At 44.2% G+C, this 25,879-nt stretch overlaps 1 protein-coding gene across 1 annotated transcript in view; it reads left to right on the top strand.

Moving 5' to 3' along the window:
• The window catches only part of fam117bb (family with sequence similarity 117 member Bb), a 121,514-nt gene that overhangs the window by 44,763 nt on the left and 50,872 nt on the right, over positions 1-25,879 (top strand). The window contains exon 3 of the mRNA XM_031805442.1: positions 23,385-23,477. Coding sequence (XP_031661302.1) covers positions 23,385-23,477 — 93 coding nt within the window. The remainder of the gene's footprint in view (positions 1-23,384; positions 23,478-25,879) is intronic.

Raw genomic sequence — 25,879 nt, 5'->3', positions numbered from 1 at the left:
TAGTTCAGGATAGTTCAGCATTTAGTTCAGGATAGTTCAGGATTTAGTTCAGGATAGTTCACCATTTAGTTCAGAATAGTTCACCATTTATTTCAGGATAGTTCACCATTTAGTTCAGGATAGCTCAGGATTTAGTTCAGGATAGTTCACCATTTAGTTCAGGATAGTTCACCATTTAGTTCAGGATAGTTTACCATTTAGTTCAGGATAGTTCACCATTTAGTTCAGGATTTAGTTCAGGATAGTTAAGGATTTAGTTCAGGATAGTTCAGGATTTAGTTCAGGATAGTTCAGAGTGCTCTTTTCAACACGTCAGGAAGATGAATGTGTCTGGCTACAGTCACCCCCAACAGGGGGATAGTTCACCATTTAGTTCAGGATAGTTCACCATTTAGTTCAGGATAGTTCAGGATTTAGTTCAGGATAGTTCACCATTTAGTTCAGGATAGTTCACCATTTAGTTCAGGATAGTTCACCATTTAGTTCAGGATTTAGTTCAGGATAGTTCAGCATTTCGTTCAGGATAGTTCAGGATTTAGTTCAGGATAGTTCACCATTTAGTTCAGAATAGTTCACCATTTATTTCAGGATAGTTCACCATTAAGTTCAGGATAGCTCAGGATTTAGTTCAGGATAGTTCACCATTTAGTTCAGGATTTAGTTCAGGATAGTTCACCATTTAGTTCAGGATAGTTTACCATTTAGTTCAGGATAGTTCACCATTTAGTTCAGGATTTAGTTCAGGATAGTTAAGGATTTCGTTCAGGATAGTTCAGGATTTAGTTCAGGATAGTTCAGAGTGCTCTTTTCAACACGTCAGGAAGATGAATGTGTCTGGCTACAGTCGCCCCCAACAGGGGGATAGTTCACCATTTAGTTCAGGATAGTTCAGCATTTAGTTCAGGATAGTTCAGGATTTAGTTCAGGATAGTTCACCATTTAGTTCAGAATAGTTCACCATTTATTTCAGGATAGTTCACCATTTAGTTCAGGATAGCTCAGGATTTAGTTCAGGATAGTTCAACATTTAGTTCAGGATTTAGTTCAGGATAGTTCACCATTTAGTTCAGGATAGTTCACCATTTAGTTCAGGATAGTTCACCATTTAGTTCAGGATTTAGTTCAGGATAGTTCAGCATTTAGTTCAGGATAGTTCAGGATTTAGTTCAGGATAGTTCACCATTTAGTTCAGAATAGTTCACCATTTATTTCAGGATAGTTCACCATTTAGTTCAGGATAGCTCAGGATTTAGTTCAGGATAGTTCACCATTTAGTTCAGGATTTAGTTCAGGATAGTTCACCATTTAGTTCAGGATAGTTCACCATTTAGTTCAGGATAGTTCACCATTTAGTTCAGGATTTAGTTCAGGATAGTTAAGGATTTAGTTCAGGATAGTTCAGGATTTAGTTCAGGATAGTTCACCATTTAGTTCAGGATAGTTCACCATTTAGTTCAGGATAGTTCACCATTTAGTTCAGGATAGTTCAGGATTTAGTTCAGGATAGTTCACCATTTAGTTCAGGATAGTTCACCATTTAGTTCAGGATAGTTCACCATTTAGTTCAGGATTTAGTTCAGGATAGTTCAGCATTTAGTTCAGGATAGTTCAGGATTTAGTTCAGGATAGTTCACCATTTAGTTCAGAATAGTTCACCATTTATTTCAGGATAGTTCACCATTTAGTTCAGGATAGCTCAGGATTTAGTTCAGGATAGTTCACCATTTAGTTCAGGATAGTTCACCATTTAGTTCAGGATAGTTTACCATTTAGTTCAGGATAGTTCACCATTTAGTTCAGGATTTAGTTCAGGATAGTTAAGGATTTAGTTCAGGATAGTTCAGGATTTAGTTCAGGATAGTTCAGAGTGCTCTTTTCAACACGTCAGGAAGATGAATGTGTCTGGCTACAGTCGCCCCCAACAGGGGGATAGTTCACCATTTAGTTCAGGATAGTTCACCATTTAGTTCAGGATAGTTCAGGATTTAGTTCAGGATAGTTCACCATTTAGTTCAGGATAGTTCACCATTTAGTTCAGGATAGTTCACCATTTAGTTCAGGATTTAGTTCAGGATAGTTCAGCATTTAGTTCAGGATAGTTCAGGATTTAGTTCAGGATAGTTCACCATTTAGTTCAGAATAGTTCACCATTTATTTCAGGATAGTTCACCATTAAGTTCAGGATAGCTCAGGATTTAGTTCAGGATAGTTCACCATTTAGTTCAGGATTTAGTTCAGGATAGTTCACCATTTAGTTCAGGATAGTTTACCATTTAGTTCAGGATAGTTCACCATTTAGTTCAGGATTTAGTTCAGGATAGTTAAGGATTTTGTTCAGGATAGTTCAGGATTTAGTTCAGGATAGTTCAGAGTGCTCTTTTCAACACGTCAGGAAGATGAATGTGTCTGGCTACAGTCGCCCCCAACAGGGGGATAGTTCACCATTTAGTTCAGGATAGTTCAGGATTTAGTTCAGGATAGTTCACCATTTAGTTCAGGATAGTTCACCATTTAGTTCAGGATAGTTCACCATTTAGTTCAGGATTTAGTTCAGGATAGTTCACCATTTAGTTCAGGATAGTTCACCATTTAGTTCAGGATAGTTCACCATTTTGTTCAGGATTTAGTTCAGGATAGTTCAGCATTTAGTTCAGGATAGTTCAGCATTTAGTTCAGGATAGTTCACCATTTAGTTCAGAATAGTTCACCATTTATTTCAGGATAGTTCACCATTTAGTTCAGGATAGCTCAGGATTTAGTTCAGGATAGTTCAACATTTAGTTCAGGATTTAGTTCAGGATAGTTCACCATTTAGTTCAGGATAGTTCACCATTTAGTTCAGGATAGTTCACCATTTAGTTCAGGATTTAGTTCAGGATAGTTCAGCATTTAGTTCAGGATAGTTCAGGATTTAGTTCAGGATAGTTCACCATTTAGTTCAGAATAGTTCACCATTTATTTCAGGATAGTTCACCATTTAGTTCAGGATAGCTCAGGATTTAGTTCAGGATAGTTCACCATTTAGTTCAGGATTTAGTTCAGGATAGTTCACCATTTAGTTCAGGATAGTTCACCATTTAGTTCAGGATAGTTCACCATTTAGTTCAGGATTTAGTTCAGGATAGTTAAGGATTTAGTTCAGGATAGTTCAGGATTTAGTTCAGGATAGTTCACCATTTAGTTCAGGATAGTTCACCATTTAGTTCAGAATAGTTCACCATTTATTTCAGGATAGTTCACCATTAAGTTCAGGATAGCTCAGGATTTAGTTCAGGATAGTTCACCATTTAGTTCAGGATTTAGTTCAGGATAGTTCACCATTTAGTTCAGGATAGTTTACCATTTAGTTCAGGATAGTTCACCATTTAGTTCAGGATTTAGTTCAGGATAGTTAAGGATTTAGTTCAGGATAGTTCAGGATTTAGTTCAGGATAGTTCAGAGTGCTCTTTTCAACACGTCAGGAAGATGAATGTGTCTGGCTACAGTCGCCCCCAACAGGGGGATAGTTCACCATTTAGTTCAGGATAGTTCAGGATTTAGTTCAGGATAGTTCACCATTTAGTTCAGGATAGTTCACCATTTAGTTCAGGATAGTTCACCATTTAGTTCAGGATTTAGTTCAGGATAGTTCACCATTTAGTTCAGGATAGTTCAGCATTTAGTTCAGGATAGTTCAGCATTTAGTTCAGGATAGTTCACCATTTAGTTCAGAATAGTTCACCATTTATTTCAGGATAGTTCACCATTTAGTTCAGGATAGCTCAGGATTTAGTTCAGGATAGTTCAACATTTAGATCAGGATTTAGTTCAGGATAGTTCACCATTTAGTTCAGGATAGTTCACCATTTAGTTCAGGATAGTTCACCATTTAGTTCAGGATTTAGTTCAGGATAGTTCAGCATTTAGTTCAGGATAGTTCAGGATTTAGTTCAGGATAGTTCACCATTTAGTTCAGAATAGTTCACCATTTATTTCAGGATAGTTCACCATTTAGTTCAGGATAGCTCAGGATTTAGTTCAGGATAGTTCACCATTTAGTTCAGGATTTAGTTCAGGATAGTTCACCATTTAGTTCAGGATAGTTCACCATTTAGTTCAGGATAGTTCACCATTTAGTTCAGGATTTAGTTCAGGATAGTTAAGGATTTAGTTCAGGATAGTTCAGGATTTAGTTCAGGATAGTTCACCATTTAGTTCAGGATAGTTCACCATTTAGTTCAGGATAGTTCACCATTTAGTTCAGGATAGTTCAGGATTTAGTTCAGGATAGTTCACCATTTAGTTCAGGATAGTTCACCATTTAGTTCAGGATAGTTCACCATTTAGTTCAGGATTTAATTTCAGGATAGTTCAGCATTTATTTCAGGATAGTTCACCATTTAGTTCAGGATAGCTCAGGATTTAGTTCAGGATAGTTCACCATTTAGTTCAGGATAGTTCACCATTTAGTTCAGGATAGTTTACCATTTAGTTCAGGATAGTTCACCATTTAGTTCAGGATTTAGTTCAGGATAGTTAAGGATTTAGTTCAGGATAGTTCAGGATTTAGTTCAGGATAGTTCAGAGTGCTCTTTTCAACACGTCAGGAAGATGAATGTGTCTGGCTACAGTCGCCCCCAACAGGGGGATAGTTCACCATTTAGTTCAGGATAGTTCAGGATTTAGTTCAGGATAGTTCACCATTTAGTTCAGGATAGTTCACCATTTAGTTCAGGATAGTTCACCATTTAGTTCAGGATTTAGTTCAGGATAGTTCACCATTTAGTTCAGGATAGTTCACCATTTAGTTCAGGATAGTTCACCATTTTGTTCAGGATTTAGTTCAGGATAGTTCAGCATTTAGTTCAGGATAGTTCAGGATTTAGTTCAGGATAGTTCACCATTTAGTTCAGAATAGTTCACCATTTATTTCAGGATAGTTCACCATTTAGTTCAGGATAGCTCAGGATTTAGTTCAGGATAGTTCACCATTTAGTTCAGGATTTAGTTCAGGATAGTTCACCATTTAGTTCAGGATAGTTCACCATTTAGTTCAGGATAGTTCACCATTTAGTTCAGGATTTAGTTCAGAATAGTTCAGCATTTAGTTCAGGATAGTTCAGGATTTAGTTCAGGATAGTTCACCATTTAGTTCAGAATAGTTCACCATTTATTTCAGGATAGTTCACCATTTAGTTCAGGATAGCTCAGGATTTAGTTCAGGATAGTTCACCATTTAGTTCAGGATTTAGTTCAGGATAGTTCACCATTTAGTTCAGGATAGTTCACCATTTAGTTCAGGATAGTTCACCATTTAGTTCAGGATTTAGTTCAGGATAGTTCATGGTTTAGTTCAGGATAGTTCAGGATTTAGTTCAGGATAGTTCACCATTTAGTTCAGGATAGTTCACCATTTAGTTCAGGATAGTTCAGCATTTAGTTCAGGATAGTTCACCATTTAGTTCAGAATAGTTCACCATTTATTTCAGGATAGTTCACCATTTAGTTCAGGATAGTTCACCATTTAGTTCAGGATTTAGTTCAGGATAGTTCACCATTTAGTTCACGATTTAGTTCAGGATAGTTCATGATTTAATTCAGGATAGTTCAACATTTAGTTCAGGATAGTTCAACATTTAGTTCAGGATAGTTCACCATTTAGTTCAGGATAGTTCACCTTATCTACTGGGGCCCTTATCTACTGACCCAGAGTCAGATGGATTCCTTTATCTACTGACCCAGAGTCAGATGGTCTCCTTTATCTACTGACCCAGAGTCAGATGGACTCCTTTATCTACTGACCCAGAGTCAGAGTGATTCCTTTATCTACTGACCCAGAGTCAGATGGTCTCCTTTATCTACTGACCCAGAGTCAGATGGACTCCTTTATCTACTGACCCAGAGTCAGGTGGACTCCTTTATCTACTGACCCAGAGTCAGATGGTCTCCTTTATCCACTGACCCAGAGTCAGATGGTCTCCTGTATCTACTGACCCAGAGCCAGATGGACTCCTTTATCTACTGTCCCAGAGTCAGATGAACTCATGGATATCATATTTGTCTCTGCGTGCAGTTTAAAAAAGTTGCTAACAAATGCAGGCACAATTATGATTATAAGTATAAGGCTAAAGCTAGCATGCTAGCTGTTTCTGTAGACCCCCAGTCATTGCGCTAATGCTAGTTGGTATTGGCTCGTGAAACTACCTCTAACTTCACAATTTTTTTTATTTTTTATTTAACCTTTATTTAACCAGGTAGGCTAGTTGAGAACAAGTTCTCATTTACAATTGTGACCTGGCCAAGATAAAGCAAAGCAGTTCGACACAAACAACAACTCAGAGTTACACATGGAATAAACAAGCGTACAGTCAATAACACAATAGAAAAAAAAGTCTATATACAGTGTGTGTAAATGGCATGAGGAGGTAAGGCAATAAATAGGCCACAGTAGCGAAGTAATTACAATTTAGCAAATTAACACTGGAGTGATAGATGATGATGTGCAAGTAGAAATACTGGGGTGCAAAAAAGAGCAGAAAGGTAAATAAAAACAATATGGGGATGAGGTAGGTAGATTGGGTGTTGTAACGGTCTTCTTCCTCCTCTAACGAGGAGGAGTAGCAAGGATCAGACCAATGTCCAGCGTGTCCATAATGTTATATTTAATATATCAACAGAACACTGAACAAAATAGCAAAAAAAAACAACCGAAACAGTCCCGTATGGTGAAAAAACTAACCCCAGGATACAACCACCCACAAAACACAATAGAAAACAGGCTACCTAAATATGGCTCCCAATCAGAGACAACGACTGACACCTGCCTCTGATTGAGAACCATACTAGGCCAAACACATAGAAATATAACAACAGACCAAAACATAGAAAAACAACATAGAATGCCCACCACAACTCACGCCCTGACCAACTAAAATAAAGACATAAAAAGAAACTTCCACTAGATGTCAACAGTCTTTAGAACCTTGTTTCTACTATTGTGAAAGGGGAGAGAATAAGACCACTCACAGTAAGTGCCTCAGCTGAAAGCCTTTAGTTGTTTATCTGGCCGTGAGCGCGAGCTCCGTTCCAATTCCTTTCTAATGACAACGGAATTGTCCGGTTGGAATATTATTGATTTATGATAAAAACATCCTAAATATACATCGTTTGACATGTTTCTACGAACTGTAATGGAACTTTTTTGACTTTTCGTCTGGACTTAGTGCCCGTGAATTAGTGAACTAATAAACGCACGAACAAAAAGGAGGTTTTTGGACATAAAGATGAACTTTATCGAAAAATTAACATTTATTGTCCACCATGGAGACCTGGGAGTGCCATCAGATGAAGATCATCAAAGGTAAGTGATTAATTGTAACGCTATTTCTGACTTTTGTGACACCTCTCCTTGGTTGGAAAATGGCTGTATGGGTTACTGTGGCTAGGCGCTGATCTAACATAATCGCATGGTGTGCTTTCGCCGTAAAGCCTTTTTGAAATCGGACACTGTGGCTGGATTAACAAGAAGTTTATCTTTAAAATGGTGTAAAAATACTTGTATGTTTAAGGAGTTTTAATTATGAGATTTTTGTTGTTTCAGGATTTAGTTCAGGATAGTTCACCATTTAGTTCAGAATAGTTCACCATTTATTTCAGGATAGTTCACCATTTAGTTCAGGATAGCTCAGGATTTAGTTCAGGATAGTTCACCATTTAGTTCAGGATTTAGTTCAGGATAGTTCACCATTTAGTTCAGGATAGTTCACCATTTAGTTCAGGATAGTTCACCATTTAGTTCAGGATTTAGTTCAGGATAGTTAAGGATTTAGTTCAGGATAGTTCAGGATTTAGTTCAGGATAGTTCACCATTTAGTTCAGGATAGTTCACCATTTAGTTCAGGAGAAGTTAACTTTTCTTTTGAAGACTTTTGAGAGGCAGGGCGGGATGGATATAGGTCTATAACAGTTTGGGTCTAGAGTGTCACCCCTTTTGAAGAGGGGGATGACCACGGCAGCTTTCCAATCTTTAGGGATCTTGGACGATACGAAAGAGAGGTTGAACAGACTGGTAATAGGGAACGGACTGCAACAATGGCGGCGGATCATTTTAGAAAGAGAGGGTTCAGATTGTCTAGCCCAGCTGATTTGTACGGGTCCAGGTTTTGCAGCTCTTTCAGAACATCTGCTATCTGGATTTGGGTGGGGAGGCTTGTGCAAGTAGCTGCGTGGGGTGCGGAGCTGTTGGTTGTGGTAGCCAGGAGGAAAGCATGGCCAGCCGTAGAGAAATGCTGAAATTCTCGATTATAGTGGATTTATCAGTGGTGACTGTGTCGCCTAGCCTCAGTGCCGTGGGCAGCTGGGAGGAGGTGCTCTTATTCTCCATGGACTTTACTGTGTCCCAAAACATTTTGGAGTTAGAGCTATGGATGCAAATTTCTGCTTGAAAAAGCTAGTCTTTGCTTTCCTGACTGATTGCGTCTATTGTTCTATTGGTTCCTGACTTCCCTGAAAAGTTGCATATCGCGGGGAGTATTCGATGCTATTGCAGTCCGCCACAGGATGTTTTTGTGCTGGTCGAGGGCAGTCAGGTCTGCAGTGAACCAAGGGCTATATCTGTTCTTAGGTCTACATTTTTTGAAAGGGGCATGCTTATTTAAGATGGTGAGGAAATCACTTTTAAAGAACGACTAAGCATCCTCGACTGACGGGATGAGGTCAATATCCTTCCAGGATACCCGGGCCAGGTCGATTAGAAAGGCCTGCTCGAAGAAGTGTTTTAGGGAGCGTTGACAGTGATGAGGGGTGGTTGTTTGACTGCGGACCCATAGTGGATGCAGGCAATGAGGCAGTGATCGCTGAGATCCTGATTGAAAACAGCAGAGGTGTATTTGGAGGGCAAATTGGTCAGGATAATATCTGTGAGGGTGCCCATGTTTACGGATTTAGGGTTGTACCTGGTGGGCTACTTGATAATTTGTGTGAGATTGAGAGCATCTAGCTTAGATTGTAGGACTGCAGGGGTGTTAAGCATATCCCAGTTTAGGTCACTGAACAGAATGAACTCTGAAGATAGATGGGGGGCAGTCAATTCACATATGGTGTCCAGGGCACAGCTGGGAGCTGAGGGGGTCTATAATAGGCGACAACAGTGAGAGACTTATTTCTGGAGAGATTCATTTGAAAAATTAGTAGCTCAAACTGTTTGGGCATAGACCTGTAAAGGGTGCGTGTTGGTGGCAGGGAAGTCAGGCGCAGGAGAACGAACTTGGTATAAACAGAGTCGTTTAATAAGTGCTGACAAAACTCCAAAAACCAAAATTTACAAAATAACAAAAGTGGGTACAAAACCCGTCGCACACCAACTCATAACTTGCACGTCACATACAATCTCTGACAAGGACATGAGAGGAAACAGAGGGTTAAATACACAACACGTAAGTGATGGAATTGGAAGGAAGAGATGTGTGTGTGAAGTGTGTGAAGGAAGACAAGACAAAACCAATGGGAAAAAAAAATGGATCAGTGATGAATAGAAGGTCGGTGACGTCGACCGCCGAACAAGGAGAGGGACCGACTTCGGCGGAAGTCGTGACAAGACCTGGAAATTATGACAGAACATTGCAGGCTATCTCTGGAGTAGATTGCAACTCCTCCCCCTTTGGCAGTTCTATCTTGACAGAAAATGTTGTAGTTGGGTATGGAAATCTCAGAATTTTTGGTGGCCTTCCTAAACCAGGATTCAGACATGGCAAGGACATCAGGGTTGGCAAAGTGTGCTAAAGCAGTGAGTAAAACAAACTAGGGAGGAGGCTTCTGATGTTAACATGCATGAAACCAAGGCTTTTTTGGTTACAGAAGTCAACAAATGAGAGTGCCTGGGGGCATGCAGGGCCTGGGTTAACCTCTACATCACCTGAGGAACAGAGGAGGAGTAGGATGCTAAAGGCTAGCAAAACTGGTCGTCTAGTACATTAAGGACAGAGAATAAAAGGAGCAGATTTCTGGGCGTGGTAGAATATATTCAGGGCATAATGTGCAGACAGGGGTATGGTGGGGTGCGGGTACAGCGGAAGTAAGCCCAGGCACTGAGTGATGATAAGAGATGTTGCATCTCTGGACATGCTAGTTATGCTGGGTGAGGTCACTGCATGTGTGGGAGGTGGGACAAAGGAGGAATCTGAAGCATGTAGTCTGGGACTAGGGGCTCCACTGTGAACTAAAACAATGATAACTATCCTAAACAACAGTATACAAGGCATATTGACATTTGAGAGAGACATAAAGCGATGCATAAAGCAATCAGAGGTGTTGATTGGGAGAGCTAGCTAAAACAACAACAGCTAATCAGCTAAGACAACAACAACAGGTAAAATGGCGATGAATGGGCAGAGAGGGTCGGTTAACTACACACAGGGCTTGAGTTTGGGGCTGGGAACAACAGATAAACAAAATAAATAATCAATGGAGTACCGTGATTAATGAACAGTCCAGCAGGCATCAGCTATGTAGCCATGTGTACTATGTAATCAGACTGTTGGTGTGTACTATATAATCAGACTGTTCTGTTGGTGTGTACTATATAATCAGACTGTTGGTGTGTACTATGTAATCAGACTGTTGGTGTGTACTATGTAATCAGACTGTTCTGTTGGTGTGTACTATGTAATCAGACTGTTCTGTTGGTGTGTACTATATAATCAGACTGTTGGTGTGTACTATGTAATCAGACTGTTGGTGTGTACTATGTAATCAGACTGTTGGTGTGTACTATGTAATCAGACTGTTCTGTTGGTGTGTACTATGTAATCAGACTGTTCTGTTGGTGTGTACTATATAATCAGACTGTTGGTGTGTACTATGTAATCAGACTGTTGGTGTGTACTATGTAATCAGACTGTTGGTGTGTACTATGTAATCAGACTGTTCTGTTGGTGTGTACTATATAATCAGACTGTTGGTGTGTACTATGTAATCAGACTGTTGGTGTGTACTATATAATCAGACTGTTCTGTTGGTGTGTACTATATAATCAGACTGTTGGTGTGTACTATATAATCAGACTGTTGGTGTGTACTATATAATCAGACTGTTGGTGTGTACTATGTAATCAGACTGTTCTGTTGGTGTGTACTATATAATCAGACTGTTGGTGTGTACTATATAATCAGACTGTTCTGTTGGTGTGTACTATGTAATCAGACTGTTCTGTTGGTGTGTACTATGTAATCAGACTGTTCTGTTGGTGTGTACTATATAATCAGACTGTTGGTGTGTACTATGTAATCAGACTGTTGGTGTGTACTATGTAATCAGACTGTTGGTGTGTACTATGTAATCAGACTGTTCTGTTGGTGTGTACTACATAATCAGACTGTTGGTGTGTACTATGTAATCAGACTGTTGGTGTGTACTATGTAATCAGACTGTTGGTGTGTACTATATAATCAGACTGTTCTGTTGGTGTGTACTATATAATCAGACTGTTGGTGTGTACTATATAATCAGACTGTTGGTGTGTACTATATAATCAGACTGTTGGTGTGTACTATGTAATCAGACTGTTCTGTTGGTGTGTACTATATAATCAGACTGTTGGTGTGTACTATATAATCAGACTGTTCTGTTGGTGTGTACTATATAATCAGACTGTTCTGTTGGTGTGTACTATATAATCAGACTGTTGGTGTGTACTATATAATCAGACTGTTCTGTTGGTGTGTACTATATAATCAGACTGTTCTGTTGGTGTGTACTATATAATCAGACTGTTCTGTTGGTGTGTACTATATAATCAGACTGTTCTGTTGGTGTGTACTATGTAATCAGACTGTTCTGTTGGTGTGTACTATGTAATCAGACTGTTCTGTTGGTGTGTACTACGTAATCAGACTGTTCTGTTGGTGTGTACTATATAATCAGACTGTTCTGTTGGTGTGTACTATATAATCAGACTGTTCTGTTGGTGCGTACTATATAATCAGACTGTTGGTGTGTTCTACATAATCAGACTGTTGGTGTGTTCTATATAATCAGACTGTTCTGTTGATGTGTACTATATAATCAGACTGTTGGTGTGTACTACATAATCAGACTGTTCTGTTGATGTGTACTATATAATCAGACTGTTCTGTTGGTGTGTACTATATAATCAGACTGTTCTGTTGGTGTGTACTATATAATCAGACTGTTGGTGTGTACTATATAATCAGACTGTTGGTGTGTACTATATAATCAGACTGTTCTGTTGGTGTTGTACTATATAATCAGACTGTTGGTGTGTACTATATAATCAGACTGTTCTGTTGGTGTGTACTATATAATCAGACTGTTCTGTTGGTGTGTACTATATAATCAGACTGTTGGTATGTACTATATAATCAAACTGTTCTGTTGGTGTGTACTATATAATCAGACTGTTGGTGTGTACTATATAATCAGACTGTTGGTATGTACTATATAATCAAACTGTTCTGTTGGTGTGTACTATATAATCAGACTGCTGGTGTGTGCTACATAATCAGACTGTTCTGTTGGTGTGTACTATATAATCAGACTGTTGGTGTGTACTATATAATCAGACTGTTCTGTTGGTGTTGTACTATATAATCAGACTGTTCTGTTGGTGTTGTACTATATAATCAGACTGTTCTGTTGGTGTGTACTATATAATCAGACTGTTCTGTTGGTGTTGTACTATATAATCAGACTGTTCTGTTGGTGTTGTACTATATAATCAGACTGTTGGTGTGTACTACATAATCAGACTGTTCTGTTGGTGTGTACTATATAATCAGACTGTTCTGTTGGTGTGTACTATATAATCAGACTGTTGGTGTGTACTATATAATCAGACTGTTGGTGTGTACTATATAATCAGACTGTTCTGTTGGTGTGTACTATATAATTAGACTGTTCTGTTGGTGTGTACTATATAATCAGACTGTTCTGTTGGTGTGTACTATATAATCAGACTGTTCTGTTGGTGTGTACTATGTAATCAGACTGTTCTGTTGGTGTGTACTACGTAATCAGACTGTTCTGTTGGTGTGTACTATATAATCAGACTGTTCTGTTGGTGTGTACTATATAATCAGACTGTTCTGTTGGTGTGTACTATATAATCAGACTGTTGGTGTGTTCTACATAATCAGACTGTTGGTGTGTTCTATATAATCAGACTGTTCTGTTGATGTGTACTATATAATCAGACTGTTGGTGTGTACTACATAATCAGACTGTTCTGTTGATGTGTACTATATAATCAGACTGTTGGTGTGTACTACATAATCAGACTGTTCTGTTGGTGTGTACTATATAATCAGACTGTTCTGTTGGTGTGTACTATATAATCAGACTGTTCTGTTGGTGTTGTACTATATAATCAGACTGTTCTGTTGGTGTGTACTATATAATCAGACTGTTCTGTTGGTGTGTACTATATAATCAGACTGTTCTGTTGGTGTGTACTACGTAATCAGACTGTTGGTGTGTACTATATAATCAGACTGTTGGTGTGTACTATATAATCAGACTGTTCTGTTGATGTGTACTATATAATCAGACTGTTGGTGTGTACTACATAATCAGACTGTTCTGTTGATGTGTACTATATAATCAGACTGTTGGTGTGTACTACATAATCAGACTGTTCTGTTGGTGTGTACTATATAATCAGACTGTTCTGTTGGTGTGTACTATATAATCAGACTGTTCTGTTGGTGTTGTACTATATAATCAGACTGTTCTGTTGGTGTGTACTATATAATCAGACTGTTCTGTTGGTGTGTACTATATAATCAGACTGTTCTGTTGGTGTGTACTACGTAATCAGACTGTTGGTGTGTACTATATAATCAGACTGTTGGTGTGTACTATATAATCAGACTGTTCTGTTGGTGTGTACTATATAATCAGACTGTTCTGTTGGTGTGTACTACGTAATCAGACTGTTGGTGTGTACTATATAATCAGACTGTTGGTGTGTACTATATAATCAGACTGTTCTGTTGGTGTGTACTATATAATCAGACTGTTGGTGTGTACTATATAATCAGACTTTTGGTGTGTACTATATAATCAAACTGTTCTGTTGGTGTGTACTATATAATCAGACTGTTCTGTTGGTGTGTACTATATAATCAGACTGTTGGTGTGTACTATATAATCAGACTGTTCTGTTGGTGTGTACTATATAATCAGACTGTTGGTGTGTACTATATAATCAGACTGTTCTGTTGGTGTTGTACTATATAATCAGACTGTTCTGTTGGTGTGTACTATATAATCAGACTGTTCTGTTGATGTGTACTATATAATCAGACTGTTGGTGTGTACTATATAATCAGACTGTTCTGTTGGTGTGTACTATATAATCAGACTGTTCTGCTGGTGTGTACTATATAATCAGACTGTTGGTGTGTACTATATAATCAGACTGTTCTGTTGATGTGTACTATATAATCAGACTGTTGGTGTGTACTATATAATCAGACTGTTGGTGTGTACTATATAATCAGACTGTTCTGTTGGTGTGTACTATATAATCAGACTGTTGGTGTGTACTATATAATCAGAATGTTCTGTTGGTGTGTACTACATAATCAGACTGTTCTGTTGGTGTGTACTATATAATCAGACTGTTGGTGTGTACTACATAATCAGACTGTTCTGTTGGTGTGTACTATATAATCAGACTGTTCTGTTGGTGTGTACTATATAATCAGACTGTTGGTGTGTACTATATAATCAGACTGTTCTGTTGGTGTGTACTATATAATCAGACTGTTGGTGTTGTACTATATAATCAGACTGTTCTGTTGGTGTGTACTATATAATCAGACTGTTGATGTGTACTATATAATCAGACTGTTGGTGTGTACTATATAATCAGACTGTTGGTGTGTACTATATAATCAGACTGTTGGTGTGTACTACATAATCAGACTGTTGAGTTGCTCAGGGATAATGAACACATTGTTACTCAGTGTGTCAGGGATAATGATCACATTGTTACTCAGTGTGTCAGGGATAATGAACACATTGTTACTCAGTGTGTCAGGGATAATGATCACATTGTTACTCAGTGTGTCAGGGATAATGATCACATTGTTACTCAGTGTCAGGGATAATGATCACATTGTTACTCAGTGTGTCAGGGATAATGATCACATTGTTACTCAGTGTGTCAGGGATAATGATCACATTGTTACTCAGTGTGTCAGGGGTAATGAACACATTGTTACTCAGTGTGTCAGGGATAATGAACACATTGTTACTCAGTGTGTCAGGGATAATGAACACATTGTTACTCAGTGTGTCAGGGATAATGATCACATTGTTACTCAGTGTGTCAGGGATAATGATCACATTGTTACTCAGTGTGTCAGGGATAATGATCACATTGTTACTCAGTGTGTCAGGGATAATGATCACATTGTTACTCAGTGTGTCAGGGATAATGAACACATTGTTACTCAGTGTGTCAGGGATAATGAATACATTGTTACTCAGTGTGTCAGGGATAATGATCACATTGTTACTCAGTGTGTCAGGGATAATGATCACAGTGTTACTCAGTGTGTCAGGGATAATGAACACATTGTTACTCAGTGTGTCAGGGATAATGAATACATTGTTACTCAGTGTGTCAGGGATAATGAACACATTGAATACTGACTAACGTAATGAAAGACTCATTGGGCTCCAGCAACATGGCCTCTCCCTCTCCAGACCTTTCGGCACAGATGACACAGCGTGTTGTGTGTGAGTGAGTTGGCACTGTGTGGCGTGTCCTTTACAGCTGTCGCTACCTGCCCACCTCTCCTCTCCCTGTCCCCCCTACTCCTCTTCTTTCCCTGTGCCTGCCCACCTCTCCCCCTCCCCCTCCAGTCAGTCCCCACAGCTGTAGAACAGAGCTGTGTCTGTCCTGGTCTCTGGCTCAGCTGGTAATCTTAAACTCCTGAGAAGGAGGAAGTGATCCTTGGCAAAGACCCAGGCAGGACCAGACCCACCTGGGTTCAAATACTACTCAACATTTTACCTTCAGTATTTTCTCTGGCCTGTCTGGGGTGTTTTCTCTGGCCTGTCTGGGGTGTTTTCTCTGGCCTGTCTGGGGTGTTTTCTCTGGCCTGTCTGGGGTGTTTTCTCTGGCCTGTCTGGGGTGTTTTTCTGGCCTGTCTGGGGTGTTTTCTCTGGCCTGTCTGGGGTGTTTTCTCTGGCCTGTCTGGGGTGTTTTCTCTGGCCTGTCTGGGGTGTCAGATGAGTGGGGTTGGCAGTTTTGGCACTATTCTATTGGTCCTACTAAACCAGTCAAGCACTCAAACAAACACAGGCAAAAGTACTTTAAAATTATTTTCAATTGTATTTGAACCCAGATCTGCCACCAGACCTCTCCAGCCTCCAGCCGTCTCTTCCCGTATACAACAGTCCCAGTCATGGTGCTCTGTTCTACTCTGATCTGGACATTACTCTGCTCTGGGCTCTACTATACTCTGATCTGGACGTTACTCTGCTCTGGGCTCTACTATACTCTGATCTGGACGTTACTCTGCTCTGGGCTCTACTATACTCTGATCTGGACGTTACTCTGCTCTGGGCTCTACTATACTCTGATCTGGACGTTACTCTGCTCTGGGCTCTACTATACTCTGATCTGGACGTTACTCTGCTCTGGGCTCTACTATACTCTGATCTGGACGTTACTCTGCTCTGGGCTCTACTATACTCTGATCTGGACGTTACTCTGCTCTGGGCTCTACTCTGATCTGGACGTTACTCTGCTCTGGGCTCTACTATACTCTGATCTGGACGTTACTCTGCTCTGGGCTCTACTATACTCTGATCTGGACGTTACTCTGCTCTGGGCTCTACTATACTCTGATCTGGACGTTACTCTGCTCTGGACGTTACTCTGCTCTGGGCTCTACTATACTCTGATCTGGACGTTACTCTGCTCTGGTCTCTACTATACTCTGCTCTGGTCTCTACTATACTCCGCTCTGGGCTCAACTCTGCTCTACTCCGCTCTGGGCTTTACTCTAATCTGCTCTTGGCTCTACTCTGCTCTGGGCTCTACTCTGTCTGGGCTCTACTCTGCTCTGGGCTCTGCTCTGGGCTCTACTCTGCTCTGGGCTCTACTCTGCTCTGGGCTCTACTCTGCTCTGCTCTGGACTCTGCTCTGGGCTCTACTCTGCTATGGGCTCTACTCTGCTCTGCTCTGGATTCTGCTCTGGGCTCTACTCTGCTCTGGGCTCTACTCTGCTCTGCTCTGGACTCTGCTCTGGGCTCCACTCTGCTATGGGCTCTACTCTGCTCTGGGCTCTACTCTGCTCTGGGCTCTACTCTGCTCTGGGCTCTACTCTACTCTGCTCTGTGCTCTGGGCTCTACTCTGCTCTGTGCTCTGGGCTCTACTCTACTCTGCTCTGGGCTCTACTCTGCTCTGGGCTCTACTCTACTCTGCTCTGTGCTCTACTCTGCTCTGGGCTCTACTCTACTCTGCTCTGGGCTCTACTCTACTCTGGGCTCTACTCTGCTCTGGGCTCTACTCTGCTCTGGGCTCTACTCTGCTCTGGGCTCTACTCTACTCTGGGCTCTACTCTGCTCTGCTCTGGATTCTGCTCTGGGCTCTACTCTGCTCTGGGCTCTACTCTGCTCTGCTCTGGACTCTGCTCTGGGCTCCACTCTGCTCTGGGCTCTACTCTGCTCTGGGCTCTACTCTGCTCTGGGCTCTAGTCTGCTCTGGGCTCTAGTCTGCTCTGGGCACTACTCTACTCTGCTCTGGGCTCTACTCTACTCTGCTCTGGGCTCTACTCTACTCTGCTCTGGGCTCTACTCTGCTCTGGGCTCTACTCTGCTCTGGGCACTACTCTGCTCTGGGCTCTACTCTACTCTGCTCTATGCTCTACTCTGCTCTGGGCTCTACTCTACTCTGCTCTGCTCTGGATTCTGCTCTGGGCTCTACTCTGCTCTGGGCTCTACTCTGCTCTGCTCTGGACTCCACTCTGCTATGGGCTCTACTCTGCTTTGGGCTCTACTCTGCTCTGGGCTCTTGTCTGCTCTGGGCTCTACTCTACTCTGCTCTGGGCTCTACTCTGCTCTGGGCTCTACTCTGCTCTGGGCTCTACTCTGCTCTGGGCACTACTCTGCTCTGGGCTCTACTCTGCTCTGTGCTCTACTCTGCTCTGGGCTCTACTCTACTCTGCTCTGGGCTCTACTCTGCTCTGGGCTCTACTCTGCTCTGTGCTCTACTCTGCTCTGGGCTCTACTCTACTCTGCTCTGGGCTCTATTCAACTCTGGGCTCTATTCTGCTCTTCTCTGAACTCTACTTTGGGCTCTACTCTGCTCTGTTATGCTCTGGGCTCTACTTTTCTCTTCTCTGCTTTGCTCTGCCCTGGGGTCTACTTTGCTTTTCTCTGGGCTCTACTTTGCTATTCTCTGGGCTCTACTCGGATCTGGGTTGTACTCTGCTCTCTGATGCTCTGATCATAGCTACCTACCTCCCTCCCTACCTACCTCCCTACCTCCCTCCCTCCCTCCCTCCCTCCCTCCCTCCCTCCCTCCCTCCCTAGCTAGCTACCTACCTACCTAGCTACCTACCTACCTCCCTCCCTCCCTACCTAGCTACCTACCTACCTGCCTCCCTCCCTACCTAGCTACCAACCTACCTACCTCCCTCCCTACATACCTACCTCCCTCCCTACATACCTACCTACGTACGTACCTACCTAGCTACCTACCTACCTACCTCCCTCCCTCCCTACCTACCTACCTACCTACCTACCTACCTACCTACCTACCTACCTCCCTCCCTCCCTACCTACCTACGTACCTCCCTCCCTCCCTCCCTCCCTACCTACCTACCTACGTACCTACCTAGCTACCGACCGACTTACCTACCTCCCTGGCTACCTACTTACCTCCCTACCTACTTACCTCCCTACCTACCTACCTACCTACCTACATACCTCCCTCCCTCCCTCCCTACCTACTTACCTACCTCCCTACCTCCCTCCCTCCCTACCTACCTACTTACCTACCTACGTACTTACCTACCTACCTACCTACATACCTCCCTACCTACCTACCTACCTACCTACCTACCTACCTACCTACCTACCTACCTACCTACTGATGATCAGGGTGTGGTATTTCACTAGATACAGTCTGATGATCAGGGCTGATGATCAGACCTACCTACCTACCTACCTACTTACATACCTACCTCCATACCTACATACCTACCTCCCTACCTACATACCTACGTACCTCCCTCCCTCCCTACCTACCTACCTACGTACCTACCTACCTACCTAGCTAGCTACCGACCGACTTACCTACCTCCCTGGCTACCTACTTACCTCCCTACCTACTTACCTCCCTACCTACCTACCTACCTACATACCTCCCTCCCTCCCTCCCTACCTACTTACCTACCTCCCTACCTACCTACCTCCCTCCCTCCCTCCCTCCCTCCCTACCTACCTACCTACTTACCTACCTACGTACTTACCTACCTACCTACCTACATACCTCCCTACCTACCTACCTACCTACCTACCTACCTACCTACCTACCTACTGATGATCAGGGTGTGGTATTTCACTAGATACAGTCTGATGATCAGGGCTGATGATCAGACCTACCTACCTACCTACCTACTTACCTACCTACATACCTACCTCCATACCTACATACCTACCTCCCTACCTACATACCTATCGAGCTACCGACCTCCCTACCTGCCTAGCTAGCTACCCTCCCTACCTACCTACCTCCCTACCTCCCTACCTACCTACCTACCTCCCTACCTACCTAGCTACCTACCTACCTACTTACCTACCTCCCTAGCTACCTACCTACCTCCCTACCTACATACCTATCTAGCTACCGACCTACCTACCTAGCTAGCTACCTACCTACCTACTTACCTCCCTACCTACCTACCTATCTACCTACCTACCTACCTAGCTACCTACCTCCCTACCTACCTACCTACCTACCTCCCTACCTACCTACCTACCTACCTCCCTACCTACCTAGCTAGCTACCTACCTACTTACCTACCTCCCTACCTAGCTAGCTAGCTAGCTACCTACCTACCTCCATACCTACCTAGCTAGCTAGCTAGCTAGCTACCTACCTACCTCCCTACCTACATACCTACCTACTTACCTCCCTACCTACCTACTTACCTCCCTCTCTCTCTCCCTACCTACCTACCTACCTACCTATCTACTTAGCTACCTACCTAGCTACCTACCTACCTACCTCCCTACCTACCTACCTCCCTACTTACCTACCTACCTACCTAGCTAGCTACCTACCTACTTACCTACCTCCCTACCTAGCTAGCTAGCTAGCTACCTACCTACCTCCATACCTACCTAGCTAGCTAGCTAGCTAGCTACCTACCTACCTCCCTACCTACATACCTACCTACTTACCTCCCTACCTACCTACTTACCTCTCTCCCTACCTACCTACCTACCTACCTACCTACTTAGCTACCTACCTAGCTACCTACCTACCTACCTCCCTACCTACCTACTTACCTACCTACCTACCTAGCTAGGTAACTACCTACCTACCTAGCTACCTAGCTCCCTACCTACCTACTTACCTACCTCCCTACATACCTACCTAGCTACCTACCTACCTACCTAGCTACTTACCTCCCTACATACCTACCTAGCTACCTACCTACCTACCTAGCTACTTACCTCCCTACCTACCTAGCTACCTACCTACCGACCTACCTCCCTACCTACCTACCTACCTCCCTACCTACCTACTTACCTTCCTACCTACTTACCTGCCTACCTCCCTACCTACCTACTTACTTACTTACCTACCTACCTACCTACCTACCTACCTCCCTCCCTCTATCAGTTTTGCACATCGAGAGACTGAAATATTTTCCCATTCCTCCTTGCAAAACAGCTCGAGCTCAGTGAGGTTGGATGGAGAGCATTTGTGAACAGCAGTTTTCAGTTCTTTCCACAGATTCTCGATTGGATTCAGGTCTGGACTTTGACTTGGCCATTCTAACACCTGGATATGTTTATTTTTGAACCATTCCATTGTAGATTTTGCTTTATGTTTTGGATCATTGTCTTGTTGGAAGACAAATCGCCGTCCCAGTCTCAGGTCTTTTGCAGACTCCATCAGGTTTTCTTCCAGAATGGTCCTGTATTTGGCTCCATCCATCTTCCCATCAATTTTAACCATCTTCCCTGTCCCTGCTGAAGAAAAGCAGGCCCAAACCATGATGCTGCCACCACCATGTTTGACAGTGGGGATGTTGTGTTCAGGGTGATGAGCTGTGTTGCTTTTACGCCAAACATAACGTTTTGCATTGTTGCCAAAACTTTGGTTTCATCTGACCAGAGCACCTTCTTCCACATGTTTGGTGTGTCTCCCAGGTGGCTTGTGGCAAACTTTAAACAACACTTTTTATGGATATATTTAAGAAATGGCTTTCTTCTTGCCACTCTTCCATAAAGGCCAGATTTGTGCAATATACAACTGATTGTTGTCCTATGGACAGAGTCTCCCACCTCAGCTGTAGATCTCTGCAGTTCATCCAGAGTGATCATGGGCCTCTTGGCTGCATCTCTGATCAGTCTTCTCCTTGTATGAGCTGAAAGTTTAGAGGGATGGCCAGGTCTTGGTAGATTTGCAGTGGTCTGATACTCCTTCCATTTCAATATTATCGCTTGCACAGTGCTCCTTGGGATGTTTAAAGCTTAGGAAATCTTTTTGTATCCAAATCCGGCTTTAAACTTCTTCATAACAGTATCTCAGACCTGCCTGGTGTGTTCCTTGTTCTTCATGATGCTCTCTGCGCTTTTAACGGACCTCTGAGACTATCACAGTGCAGGTGCATTTATACGGAGACTTGATTACACACAGGTGGATTGTATTTATCATCATTAGTCATTTAGGTCAACATTGGATCATTCAGAGATCCTCACTGAACTTCTGGAGAGAGTTTGCTGCACTGAAAGTAAAGGGGCTGAATAATTTTGCACGCCCAATTGTTCAGTTTTTGATTTGTTAAAAAAGTTTGAAATATCCAATAAATGTCGTTCCACTTCATGATTGTGTCCCACATGTTGTTGATTCTTCACAAAAAAATACAGTTTTATATCTTTATGTTTGAAGCCTGAAATGTGGCAAAAGGTTGCAAAGTTCAAGGGGGCCGAATACTTTCGCAAGGCAAAAGAGAGCTTTTGGAGATTAGAGGGCGAGGGTCACTCCCTCTCTGGCTGGATCTGAGAGCTTTTGGAGATTAGAGGGCGAGGGTCACTCCCTCTCTGGCTGGATCTGAGAGCTTTTGGAGATTAGAGGGCGAGGGTCACTCCCTCTCTGGCTGGATCTGAAAGCTTTTGGAGATTAGAGGGCGAGGGTCACTCCCTCTCTGGCTGGATCTGAGAGCTTTTGGAGATTAGAGGGCGAGGGTCACTCCCTCTCTGGCTGGATCAGAGAACTTTTGGAGATTAGAGGGCGAGGGTCACTCCCTCGTAGAGCAGAGTAGAGCACAGAGCAGAGTAGAGTAGAGCCCAGAGCAGAGTAGAGCCCAGAGCAGACTAGAGCCCAGAGCAGAGTAGAGCCCAGAGCAGAGTAGAGCCCAGAGCAGAGTGGAGCCCAGAGCAGAGTCCAGAGCAGAGCAGAGTAGAGCCCAGAGCAGAGTAGAGCCCAGAGCAGAATCCAGAGCAGAGCAGAGTAGAGCCCAGAGTAGAGTAGAGCCCAGAGCAGAGTAGAGCCAGTGGTAATGGATCATCAATAAAATGTCCTGCAACTGTTCAAACATTTAAGCAAATATAAACATACGTGTTATACATCATCTGGGAGTTATCACTGTGTGTGTACAGTACATGAACTGTTCACACACATAAGACTTAAGCATTTGAACATCTTGGCCATGTTCTGTTCTAATCTCCACCCGGCACAGCCAGAAGAGGACTGGCCACCCCACATAGCCTGGTTCCTCTCTAGGTTTCTAATCTCCACCCGGCACAGTCAGAAGAGGACTGGCCACCCCACATAGCCTGGTTCCTCTCTAGGTTTCTAATCTCCACCCGGCACAGCCAGAAGAGGACTGGCCACCCCACATAGCCTGGTTCCTCTCTAGGTTTCTAATCTCCACCCGGCACAGCCAGAAGAGGACTGGCCACCCCACATAGCCTGGTTCCTCTCTAGGTTTCTAATCTCCACCCGGCACAGCCAGAAGAGGACTGGCCACCCCACATAGCCTGGTTCCTCTCTAGGTTTCTAATCTCCACCCGGCACAGCCAGAAGAGGACTGGCCACCCCACATAGCCTGGTTCCTCTCTATGCACAACATTGGTTAAAATTGTTGATTTGTTGTGTTTATATATCTGTGTGTCTCTCTCTTTCCCCAGACCCCCAGTGCCTGGACAGAGGAGTTTGTGGAGAAGAGGAGGGCTTCTCACCAACGTTCAGCCTCCTGGGGAAGCACTGACCAACTTAAAGAGGTATGCACTCCTCCCCACCCCCTCCCTCTCATCTTCCTGCTCCCCACCTCCTTCCCTCCTCACCCAGCTGCCCCCTCACAGGGCTTCATCTTGGCCCAGCTACACCCTCGCCCAGCTGGAAAAACTCCCTAGAAAGGCCAAAACCTAGGAAGAAACCTAGAGAGGAACCAGGCTATGTGGGGTGGCCAGTCCTCTTCTGGCTGTGCCGGGTGGAGATTATAACAGAACATGGCCAAGATGTTCAAATGTTCATAAATGACCAGCATGGTCGTATAATAATAAGGCAGAACAGTTGAAACTGGAGCAGCAGCACGGACAGGTGGACTGGGGACAGCAAGGAGTCATCATGTCAGGTAGTCCTGAGGCATGGTCTTAGGGCTCAGGTCCTCCGAGAGAGGAAAAGAAAAAGAGAAAGAAAGAGAGAATTAGAGAGAGCACACTTAAATTCACACAGGGCACCGAATAGGACAGGAGAAGTACTCCAGATATAACAAACTGACCCTAGCCCCCCAACACATAAACTACTGCAGCATAAATGTGTGTGGCTGGGTCAGGGTAGAGGTGTGGCTGGGTCAGGGTAGAGGTGTGGCTGGGTCATGGTCAGGGTAGTGGTGTGGCTGGGTCAGGGTCGAGGTGTGGCTGGGTCAGGGTAGTGGTGTGGCTGGGTCAGGGTCGAGGTGTGGCTGGGTCAGGGTAGAGGTGAGTGGCTGGGTCAGGGTAGTGGTGTGGCTGGGTCAGGGTAGTGGTGTGTGGCTGGGTCAGGGTAGAGGTGAGTGGCAGGGTCAGGGTAGAGGTGAGTGGCAGGGTCAGGGTCGAGGTGAGTGGCTGGGTCAGGGTAGAGGTGAGTGGCTGGGTCAGGGTAGAGGTGAGTGGCAGGGTCAGGGTCGAGGTGTGGCTGGGTCAGGGTAGAGGTGAGTGGCTGGGTCAGGGTAGATGTGTGGCTGGGTCAGGGTAGAGGTGAGTGGCTGGGTCAGGGTAGACGTGTGGCTGGGTCAGGGTAGAGGTGTGGCTGGGTCAGGGTAGTGGTGTGTGGCTGGGTCAGGGTAGAGGTGAGTGGCAGGGTCAGGGTAGAGGTGAGTGGCAGGGTCAGGGTCGAGGTGTGGCTGGGTCAGGGTAGAGGTGAGTGGCTGGGTCAGGGTAGAGGTGTGGCTGGGTCAGGGTAGAGGTGAGTGGCTGGGTCAGGGTAGACGTGTGGCTGGGTCAGGGTAGAGGTGTGGCTGGGTCAGGGTAGTGGTGTGTGGCTGGGTCAGGGTAGAGGTGAGTGGCAGGGTCAGGGTCGAGGTGTGGCTGGGTCAGGGTAGAGGTGAGTGGCTGGGTCAGGGTAGAGATGAGTGGCAGGGTCAGGGTCGAGGTGTGGCTGGGTCAGGGTAGAGGTGAGTGGCTGGGTCAGGGTAGAGGTGTGGCTGGGTCAGGGTAGAGGTGAGTGGCTGGGTCAGGGTAGAGGTGAGTGGCTGGGTCAGGGTAGACGTGTGGCAGGGTCAGGGTAGAGGTGTGGCTGGGTCAGAGTAGAGGTGAGTGGCTGGGTCAGGGTAGTGGTGTGGCTGGGTCAGGGTAGAGGTGAGTGGCTGGGTAAGGGTAGTGGTGTGGCTGGGTCAGGGTAGTGGTGTGTGGCTGGGTCAGGGTAGTGGTCTGGCTGGGTCAGGGTAGAGGTGTGTGGCTGGGTCAGGGTAGAGGTGAGTGGCTGGGTCAGGGTAGACGTGTGGCTGGGTCAGGGTAGAGGTGTGGCTGGGTCAGGGTAGAGGTGTGTGGCTGGGTCTGGGTAGAGGTGAGTGGCAGGGTCAGGGTAGAGGTGAGTGGCAGGGTCAGGGTCGAGGTGTGGCTGGGTCAGGGTAGAGGTGAGTGGCTGGGTCAGGGTCGAGGTGAGTGGCAGGGTCAGGGTCGAGGTGTGGCTGGGTCAGGGTAGAGGTGAGTGGCTGGGTCAGGGTAGAGGTGTGGCTGGGTCAGGGTAGAGGTGAGTGGCTGGGTCAGGGTAGACGTGTGGCTGGGTCAGGGTAGAGGTGAGTGGCTGGGTCAAGGTAGAGGTGAGTGGCAGGGTCAGGGTCGAGGTGTGGCTAGGTCAGGGTAGAGGTGAGTGGCTGGGTCAGGGTAGAGGTGTGGCTGGGTCAGGGTAGAGGTGAGTGGCTGGGTCAGGGTAGACGTGTGGCTGGGTCAGGGTAGAGGTGTGGCTGGGTCAGAGTAGAGGTGAGTGGCTGGGTCAGGGTAGTGGTGTGGCTGGGTCAGGGTAGAGGTGAGTGGCTGGGTAAGGGTAGTGGTGTGGCTGGGTCAGGGTAGTGGTGTGTGGCTGGGTCAGGGTAGTGGTCTGGCTGGGTCAGGGTAGAGGTGTGTGGCTGGGTCAGGGTAGAGGTGTTTGGCTTGGTCAGGGTAGTGGTGTGGCTGAGTCAGGGTAGAGGTGTGGCTGGGTC

The sequence above is a fragment of the Oncorhynchus kisutch genome, linkage group LG26, assembly GCF_002021735.2.
Source record: "Oncorhynchus kisutch isolate 150728-3 linkage group LG26, Okis_V2, whole genome shotgun sequence".
Classification (NCBI taxonomy): Eukaryota; Metazoa; Chordata; class Actinopteri; order Salmoniformes; family Salmonidae; genus Oncorhynchus; species Oncorhynchus kisutch.
The sequence above is the reverse complement of the archived record's forward strand: the minus strand, read 5'-3'. Positions and strand labels throughout refer to the sequence as shown.